General features: G+C 39.5%; 1 protein-coding gene across 1 annotated transcript in view; it reads right to left on the bottom strand.

Annotated features, from left to right (window-relative positions):
* Window positions 1-10,043, bottom strand: part of LOC140951018 (uncharacterized) — a 10,247-nt gene extending 204 nt beyond the window's left edge. Inside the window, exons 1-8 of the mRNA XM_073400238.1 lie at window positions 9,824-10,043; window positions 7,043-7,238; window positions 6,447-6,718; window positions 6,023-6,163; window positions 5,126-5,472; window positions 3,401-4,561; window positions 2,638-2,902; window positions 1-820 (exon numbers count right to left, since the gene is read on the bottom strand). The exon at window positions 1-820 is cut by the window's left edge and continues 204 nt beyond it. Coding sequence (XP_073256339.1) covers window positions 422-820; window positions 2,638-2,902; window positions 3,401-4,561; window positions 5,126-5,472; window positions 6,023-6,163; window positions 6,447-6,718; window positions 7,043-7,238; window positions 9,824-10,006 — 2,964 coding nt within the window. The 5' untranslated portion in view covers window positions 10,007-10,043 and the 3' untranslated portion in view covers window positions 1-421. The remainder of the gene's footprint in view (window positions 821-2,637; window positions 2,903-3,400; window positions 4,562-5,125; window positions 5,473-6,022; window positions 6,164-6,446; window positions 6,719-7,042; window positions 7,239-9,823) is intronic.
* Between the last annotated feature and the right edge of the window lie 213 nt (window positions 10,044-10,256).

The following is a 10,256-nucleotide window of genomic DNA, read 5'->3' as shown; positions in this document are numbered from 1 at the left end:
GACCCTTTATGAAAGGTTTTTCACTCTAACAATCACAAATCAAAACTTCATACAAGCTAAAAACGCCATTTATAGTTTACCATGGCTGAAATTGTCGAGAAGATTTCTTAATTCCATTTGAAAGGAGCGCATTACAAACGTTCTGCTACGTTCCCTCCTCCGCAACACCCCCAACGCTCGTAGAGGTTTATAGACGGCAGAATTTCATTTTTAAGAATCAGAACAATTCTTTCTGGCCAATTCTACCGAGGAATCGATCAAAACGATCCGGTACGTCTTTTGTAAGTGTTACCGCGTTTGACCTTAAGTTATACCGCATCAAAAATTGAGAAAAAATGGTCGTCACGACTCGCAATGTGAACATGAAAAACGATAATATTAACGAGGATGATTTTATCAGTTTAAAATCGCTATTCCTCCTTCACGGAGTGTTTAACTTCTTCATCAATTCTTTACTTTCTGTGGCCGTTTTCCTCACGCATGGCTCAGCATTCGAAAGGGACACCATCAATTCGATCCATTTTGCAGGAGGAGGGTGGCGAGTGCCTCCGCGTCCTTCGGCGCGTTGTTTCCTCTTGTCTACTTGTCGGGTAACCTTGTCTTGACTCCAGGAGATCGGATCAGAAGGAACTATTTCACCAAACCACATTTCCCACATCATCAATCCGAAGCTGTACATGTCCACCTTGGAATCGTAGATTTTATTTTCGCGTATCTCTGGAGCCATGTACCATGGTGTGCCACAATATGTTCCCGTTATCTGGTTTCTAAAGGTGGCCAGCCCCAAGTCTGCCACTTTGATATGCTCCATCTTGTTAATCTGTGAATTAGGGTAAAGTGCAAGTGAGACAAAATAAGTCTTATGCAACTTAAGCAGAATGAAACGAATGAATATTACTTAGGTTTCTACAGTTTGATCGGAAAGAGCTATTTCCCTTTCAAATACATCGCGTATGTACCTGTTGTCACAGTCCTGTAAAGTGATGTCTACCCGAAAAGTGCTAAGAGTGAAGAAATAAGGTTAAAACTCTTTTATTAGTCAGTGATAAGAATTCGTAAGCTGACATTTTGTCGAAGTAATTTGGTTGAATTCTTGGTACTACTTGACAAATAGCCTGCAAATACAACCGCCTCTCCTCACTCACAGTCGCTGGGGACGCTACGTGGCGGGGCTATTGATAAAGTGTCATTAAAAGGTTTAATCCGGTCGTGTGGACGACTAGCCTGCGTTTAATAAGCCTGTGAAACACCCGTTCCTTCTCATCCTTCGCCACTAAGGACGTTTCGCGAAGAATAACGTCTGCGACTCAGCGACAGAAATTCCATACTGACGACGTGAAATCTGTTCGGAATCCGGTCAGAAGCGCTGATTGGTCGACGGAGTAGTTACATTGTTTTAGCTATTGTTTACGAATGACAGACAAAAGGACAAAAAGCCACTAAGGTCAAATGTAAACGCGATGAATCTCTCACAAAACAGTCAAAATAGGTGGAATATACTCTTCTCTAGAAGAAGCATTTGAGTTTTGCTGGACTCGTTCACAGATGAACACAACACTTTAGTAAAATTGACCAGGAGAAACGTAAAACTGAACAAATTTGGATGTGGAACCCCATGACTACCGGATATATCATGTAAACATTAATTAGTCGTAGACGTTCCTCTGCGCGAAACGCCCCCAGCGGCGAAGAGCGAGGAGAAACGGCTGTTTTCGCAGGACAGCGTTTTAACCGGCTCACCTATCGTTAAGACTGAATTTCAGCGGTTTAAAGTGTCTCCGATGCAGGCTACTAGATGACAGGCTCTTTGGATAAACTCGCGAAATGTTTTCAGGAAAACTTGAAGCCAGTGCCCTTAACTGTGGACTGTGTCCAATACGATCGGTCAACTCTATTTGTTTATTTGTTTATTTATTTATTTAAGCTATACTCGTTCTGTTCAGTGACTTGCTTTTGACGTTTACAGTCAAGTCAGGTCAGGCATACCCCCCAAGATTCTATTAATGAATTGATTATTTGAAAAACGAATCCGTTAGCCGATCCCATAACAAGTGTCAAATTCAAACCGGCATTTCTGCATGGGTAATGAGCAGGAAATATTATACGAGAGCTTCTCTGTATTTGGTCAGATTGAAAATCTTTGAATTGATTAAATTTCTTAGAAGACATTTACATCAAAATCAGGAAAACTGAGCTGGTAGAAATTTCGTAACTACTTCGAGTGTGAATTCACGGATTATCGCGCATGCAAAAATGCAGAGATGAATCTGAAATCTACAACTAACAACGGAGTCAACTTTCGAATAATAAATTTATTAATGGCATATTGGGGGGTACGCTTGACCTGGCTTGACCATAAACGTCAAAGGCAAGTCACTGAACAGAACGGGTATAGCTTAAATAAATAAATAAATAAATAAATAAACAAATAGATTTGATTCAACACAGAACGTCTTTATAAACATCTTTTAACATATATAGATTAAGTTATGGACAATCTACCTAATCAGATTTAGAACAAAGGGCCCAGTGTAGTATACAAAAAAGCATTACACACTGGAAGATCAATCCTTTGCGTCCACGGTTTGAATGGTTACTGGGAGAAATTTGCAACATGTAGTACTTGAAATGACTTACTAAAACATTGTCAAGCTTGAGATCCCGATGAACGACTTTCTTGCTGTGAATGAATTCCAGGGCATCTAAAATTTCAACGCCCCATCGGCATGTGATAATGGCTGCGCTGTTTGTCCTCCACGGTTTATTTTCCTCGTTCTTGAAGATGTGATTCTTGAGACTTGCCTTGCACAACTCAAAGACGAGGGCCAAGAATCTCAGCTGGTTGTCCTGGACATCCATAACTACTCCATAGAACTCCACTATATGGGTGTGTTTTAGTTTCCTGCAAAAAATAATATTTTAATCTCCCTCAACTTTGAGATAAACGTATATGACGTACATTTTAAAATTATATTACCTAGCCGCCGACATGCCTAACAACCAAGTGATAATCACTCTCTTATCATTGAACACATTTAAGTACAACTCATCAGTCACACTGGAGGATTTTTACATGGTTTACCAGCGACGTTTACAAGGAACGAACGTTGCCTTTTTCCCAGAAAGCTTACTTATATTTTAGTTCTTAGTTCAAAATTTAACGCCAGGCGGCGGGCATTCAGTTGCACCATGGGAACGAGGTTGAAGGAGAGCGTAGCATGTCGCGTTTGAGAAAACGAAGGACAGCCCCGGTTGCCCCTTCACCCTTGCCCCGTTTTTTTTCCCAAAGCCAGCCAAAACTTCCTTTCCCAGGCAATCATCTACGAATAAAGTCGTCAACTGAGGCGAATCGACTTTAATTCTAGGCGAATTAACTCCTCTATGAACAAAACTCGCTTACATCAGTATATTTGCTTCTCCGAGGAAGGGGGCAACATTTGACGCCTGCGGAGGTTCTTTTAGCTTCTTGACAGCTACTTCTTTCTCACTCCCTGGAAGGCTGATCTTTCCCTTGTAAACGTCACCATAAGAGCCTCCCCCGATCCTTGCCTCGTAATAAAGAGTCCTTTTGTCGACTTCGCAGGAAGGGGACATCACACGGATACCATGCTGAATGGCATCAAAGGTTAGGTTTTGACCTATTTCCTCAAGCTTTGTGTACAAAGGACAAAGCATCTCGACAGTTCCTTTCCGTGTTTCTTGATCTTCGCTTTTGGTGAGATCCTTGCATTTCTTCTCATATTTCTCAAGCAGCTCCTCATAGCATCTCTTGATACTATCTATGCGTTCCCTCGCATCGGTAAATTCGTGCGAAACTCGGTCGAAAATTACTTCGTCAATGTTGTTCTGAAGGAAATGCGTGGATAATTCTCTTAGGACTTGGCAGGGATCGTTTCTCAGATGCCTTTCGCTCAGGATTCTTTCGACGGCCAAATATCCAATTACCGGCGCAGATAAAACAGCTGCAGCCAAACCAATGGGGAACAGAACTGGCATGAAAACGACACTTGTCAGGAAAATGAATTTCTTAACTCTTGAGTCCAAGGGAGAACGGTCTTCAAATTGCAATAATACTTCGTCCGTAGATTCGCCAACAAGGACCTGATCGATGTCTCGTACGTCTTTCTCAAATTCAAAGAACCCTTGACGAAATCTCTGCTCAAGGTCAGCGTGAGCCTTCGAAAATAGCTGTTCCCTCTTTTCCAGGGTCTGTAAAATTTTTTCGAACCGTTGCTCAAGACTTTGGTTGTAAATATTTTTCAATCTTTCCACTTTCCCTCGTTGACTGTCGTCGATTTGTGGCAGATCCTTTTCTTCCCATGTGCAAAACGCGGTTCTTACTTCATCCTGTTGTAAATAGGACTTGACTTGCGCGGAAATATTCTTCACGTGCTTGGAGAGTGCTTTGTCAGTCTCCTTTATGAAGGCGCCGTCTTTGAGTTTTTCCAGCTTTACTTCAACGTCCTTTTGAGCTTTGAGTCGATCTTCTCGGGACCGTTTTGCATTGTTAATTTCACCTTTCACCTGATCCGATAAGGACTTGAGACAGCCACTATTCATTCTGGTGAATTGTGAAAAAAAGTTAGTTTCAGGTTAAAATACAGTAAAGTCTGTTCGTAAACGGACCCCATGTTAAACGGACAGTAACGTCCGTAAGTCTTATATATCCTCTCATATTTTCTGTAATAGACACTAGCAAGGGTTCAGTGAGTGATCATGTCCACTTAATAACTAGTACAAAACTCTTTTAAAAAGTCTCTGCCGATCTGTGCTGTCAGTAGTTTCCGCTCTTCACCAAATTTCTACCCGTACCTTAACAAGGAGCAAATCCCGCATTTGACTGTTCCGGAAGAACAAATTAAAGGATAAGTCATCACTTTTTACTGTTTTTTCCACGTGACAGCTCTATGACAGGAGACGCCTTTACTTCTTTGACCACACGTCGTTGACGTGTGATTGATAAAAAGATAAAATTCAAGAGATTTGAGGGGATTTTATGCCTGAAGATAATGAACTCAGAAGGTTTGGCAAGTTTTGATTTTACAGTACGATGATGTCACGTGGAAACCGAGCAATACTGACAAAGAGGTGTTCGCATTAAGCACTCCTGAGAAATTCAAATTACCTGTAGAAGTGCTCGGTTTTCTTCTCGAGACAAAGTGGAAGAAGGCGTCGTAGTCCATTTATGAGGCTGCTTAAATCATCACTCATCACACCAAACTTCTGATGGATTTGGGCTGCAGTGAACACCGACATTTCAATTACCTGGGATTTCTCATTTAGGTTAGGGATTTTCTTCTTAAGTTTGCAGATGATTTCATTTTTAATTTTTTCTTTGTTTGACAGATTGGTCTTTGTTTGCCTTTCGACGTCGTCCCACTTGTTGCACACGAATAAAGCAGACTCAGAAGTGAGGCCCTTGCATTTTTCTCCCCTGTAGAGTTTGTTCCATTCCTTCACAATACGCATAAGCTAAAAACATAAATAACCAAACCATTGTATTTATTAGTTTATGGTCCATCAATGGTAAGTAATGCTTTTAAACACTGAAAGATAACCACAAAATGTTTCTGCAAAACCATCTGTCTTAGTTTGCGTGAGGCCTTGGAAAACACTACCTACACGGGAGGCTTCCCATTGGTGCACCTGGAATTTCTTTTCGGGAAAAGCGCAGGTTCAACTTTAAAGGTGGTTTCTTCGTTCGGTCTGTAAGATCCAACCAAAACTTAATACCGTCTCATTTTCAGAAATTCTCGTTTCCAGTCCCGCCTCACTGGAAGGTAACCAAAGTTTTGCCTAAAACACAAATGAAACGCTTCGGTCTATCAACTGTTCCGTTAAAACACAATGAAACGCTTCGGTCTGTCAACTGTTCCGGCAGGTATGGTAAAACGTCGTCAATGAACCAGCTTGTATAAGACTCCTTATAAAGCTGACATAAGCGTAAAGGACTCCAGAACGTTTCTTCCTACTTTCTTAAAACGAGCACGTCACTAAGAAATGGCTGCTATGTTCAACTTACCCTGTCGTCTTGCATTCCCCCGGCATTCGGACTGTTGATTACGTAAATAAAGGCGAAGGCTTGTGGCAAAAATTCCGAAGCAATGTTACAGACTTGCTCCGAATCGCCAATCCCCGGACTGTCTACAATGACCACACCTCCCTACCAGAATCAGAAAGATTAAAGCAAGAGAGTGCAACGAGATTTAGAAGGAGCTGAGCATGTTGAATACACAATTAAGCTGAAACAGTGCTGGAAGTTACAGCAAGGAAGCAAAGTTCTTCTTCGTACGTGTCCAAATGAGAAAAATATATTAGACAGTTATCTACGTTCTCATGAAGTTGACAAAGCCTTACCACCTATCCTTCGTACAAATACAAAAACAATCAGAAACGTACAAAATGATTTTGAATCCATAACTAGTGACTATTATTTGTTAAATTACCTTCAACAGTGAATTAGGTATCTTGATTTCAATCTTTTTACACCAGTCTTTATCATTGGTCGGCTTTTGGATGTACTGTTTTAAGGTGTCAGACTTGATATCCCGTAGTCTAAGGGATGTTTTTTCTTCATTACCAAAATGTATAACTGCCTCTTGCTTGGCTCCATAAGATATTTCACAGATAGTCAGAGTATTTTGTAGAACGCCAGTCGGAAGAACTTGTTCATTTAGTAACAGGTTTATAAGGCTGCTTTTCCCTGCACTGGTCTCTCCTGTTGAAGATAACGTTAAGTAAATTTACATGAGTAAGTGTTGTCGTCTTATAGAAAGGTGCTTTACACCTTTACCGCATTTGATCATATTTACATGTATTTTGCGCAATATAAATATTAAATTATTATTATTATTATTATCAGCATAAAATTGTTTGGGTTGCATGGGGGTTGATTTCGTAGTTAGACCTCTGTCAAAGTAAAAGGTTTATTAACGGAATATATAAATTCGCTGTGATTTATAGAATGTTATTAAGGTGATAGTCTTCAAAGCCGCGAGTAGACATGGGGAAAAATAATACCCTTAAATCTCTGAAAGCTTACCAGCTACGAGAACGGTGAATTTCTTGTTTTCGAGATCCTTGTTGCATTTCTTAGCTCTGTTCACAAAGTCGGCCTCTTCTTGCAGGGAGATTCCTTGCGTATCGGAAAGAACTTCCTTTATTTTCGAATAATAGTCCTTTAAAACATGCCGTCGCTTACGAGTTTGCTTTAGGTCTTTCACGATCTTGTCGTAACCCTATAAGAAAAAATAAGGTAATGAATAGCATCTAGGCAACATTTTCCCAAGAAATTGTCCTTCTCGTTAAGCAAAACGGATACAGTCTTACTCTCTCAGAACAGACAACCTCTAGACCGAGACTACGTGTCCGTTCAATCAGGAACACAGCGAGCGCATTTTTGGAAGAATTTTTTTCTTTGTGAAAGCAGACCCAAGAAAAATGGAAAATAATGATCCCAGGTAGCATTAACATTTTCCCAAGAAATTGTGCCCCTCGTTAATAAAAAGGGATACATGCACAGTCTAAGGGCCTGTTTACAAGGAGAGAGGGTTTATACCCTTTTGCTAGGGTTACCCTAGCAAGCGGGGTAAAGTTAGCTCTGGTTTACAAGCAAATTTCACAGGTAGAGTTACCTCATCACCCGTGTCAACTTTACCAGCTTTGCTGACGTGAATGAATGAATGAAGAATGAAGCTTTATTTAATCTCGCGTGTGATGAGGTTGGCTAGACCTCTAGCAAAAATATGCAAATAAGCCGAGAAAAAAAACAACAACTAAATAAAACAATAGAGAAGGAGAAGAAAATCCAAAAACTTATATACGGTATAAAGCCTAAAATTACGTGAGGTAGCTATTTACAATAAAAAACCTAATTATATAATAGAATATAGATATTATTGAGAAGTAGCTAGAACCTTAGCTGATGGACTGCTTTTTTAAAAGCTGACAAGGTACTTAGGGATCTTAAGGTATCAGAAATCTTGTTCCAAGTCAGTAATAACCGCCAAGTACTTTACTGAGTTCTTGCCATAAAGAGTCGTATTAGGTCTCGGTACTTGCAGCTTGTCAACCCCTCTCAGGTTTTTGATGTTGTCTTTTAACCTGAATAGGTCTCTCAGATATTCAGGTGGATAACTGATTATTGTCATAAATACAATAATTAACAAGCTTGGGATACGTCGATCTACAAGGCTGTAACCAATACGATCAAAAAGAGTGCTAGTCTGTGAAGACTCGTCACTGTACAAGTAAACGAAGTGCTCGTTCATGCGAGTTTTTAACTATCAGTCTTTAAACAGTGATGCCATATGGGGGAACGGTAATGAAAATGAAACATTATGAACGAATTATTAAGGCAGAGTTTGGTACGAAACGATAATATATTCTTTAGTCTCCAAAAAACATCTAGTTGCTTTCCAACTTTCTTGCTTATATTCGTAATGTGTTTTCCAAAATTTGGGGAATCGTCCAATGTTAGCCCAAATAGATTTACTGCATCAACTAGTGGTAAGGCAACACCTTCAGCAAATAGTGATAGTGTGACATTAGGTTTTCGCGAGATAACCAGCTCGTTGCATTTTTCAGGGTTCAAGATCATCTTGATCATTCACGAACCTTAGTATCAAGGAAACAACTGACCAGGAGCCCGAATTATCCAGGCTAAACTTGTGAAAGGTCCGAACCCAGTTGAAGGAGACTAGCTCCGGGTCGGCTTCACAGAAAAGACACTCGTACTCTGTTGGTTCAGCAAACTTTATATTTCTTCTAAAGCTTCAGTGTTGTTACAAGTCAACTTAATCTCACACTAGCTTGTACTATCTCTCTCTGACAAAAGCCTGTTGTAGCTCCTTTTATCCTGACTGGACATGACAGGTGCCAATCCTAAATCCAATCCTCGAAATTTAGTCTTACATCACTAAAAACCCGATTGGCTGTAAGGAATATTATCATATTTTCCTTCGAGGTTATGACGCAGTCCGAAAATCAACTTTAACTATAAAATTCACTTAAGTCCAGTTAATGTCCAGTCAAAACAAAATAGCCAGAGAGATATAAGAATCACAAAGAATGTATTTGTATATATAAATCGCTGGTTCACACTATCGTTACTCCAAAAAGTACAACTGATCAACTTTTGTACCTTACACAAGTTGTCGTTTAAAGTCTTCTTGTAGCAATAATTAACAATACTAATTTGTCCCGCCTTTTCAATATATTAACTCAAAGTTGTTTACGAGTTTTGCAATAAAACTAATTAGCGTACAAATATAATTACACGGATTATCCAACAAAAGAGTTCACTTGACAACCAGTCTCAAACAATCGTTAAGCAACTACACTTAATGAAGTATAACTAAATGATTTGATCAGGAGATCTCGATGGACAAGGTTTCTGTCACTAAAACGCAAGCCAACATCAAATACTAAGATCTTGAAAACGTAGGAGAGTAATAAAAACAGTATGTTCCAGGTGAGACTTTGTTTTTCTGGAAAGGTTTTGTTTGGTCAAGGAAAAGTCAATTAAGGCCAACGGAGCGTATCCTTTGTTTTACCAGCGCGTCCAATTAGTATGAACAAAATACAGATTTTAACAAAAGATAAATCTTACTATTAAAGTCACTTTACGGCCGGCACGTGCGTTTTCGAAATCTCTCAACCAAAACAAACAGATATAATAAACCTTGCACACTTTTGCGTAAATAAAATAACACTCAAAATAATTCAAAACAATGGCTGTTTTGAGTACTTTAACAATCTACAACGAATTTTGAAAGTGTTTACGGTAAGAAGTGAACGTTTTATGAGCATAGAAAAAGCATACCTCCAGTAGAGTTCCATTACTTTTTTTCAGTTCTTCGATCCTTAAGTCTCGAGCTTTTGCCATGCTTTCCTTTGTCTCCCCATAATCTTTACTGTCCACATGGAGAAGTTCTAAATCCTTTACAAGGTCTGCAATACTTTCTCTATGACTACGACCAGTCCTTGGTGGAGCTCGCCGCGCCATTTCCAGTTGTTTATGCACTTTTAGCTTCAACTATCTCTAACACAACCTGCCTTGGTCAGATATGAAATTAAATTATATCTTAACCTAAATCATGGTGTGATACTTTATTTGAAATGATAAGACGAATGTTCTAAATCAACAATTGAGGATTTCAAATCACCATATTATGATTTGAATCAAGATTTATTGTAACAAATAGACGCATACAGAAAAAAACCCCGCGACCAAGAACCTGGATTTTAAGAACCTG

This window comes from Porites lutea, chromosome 10 (assembly GCF_958299795.1).
Source record: "Porites lutea chromosome 10, jaPorLute2.1, whole genome shotgun sequence".
NCBI classification, from domain to species: Eukaryota; Metazoa; Cnidaria; class Anthozoa; order Scleractinia; family Poritidae; genus Porites; species Porites lutea.
Note: the sequence above shows the minus strand (reverse complement) of the source record. Positions and strands in the feature narration are given on the sequence as shown.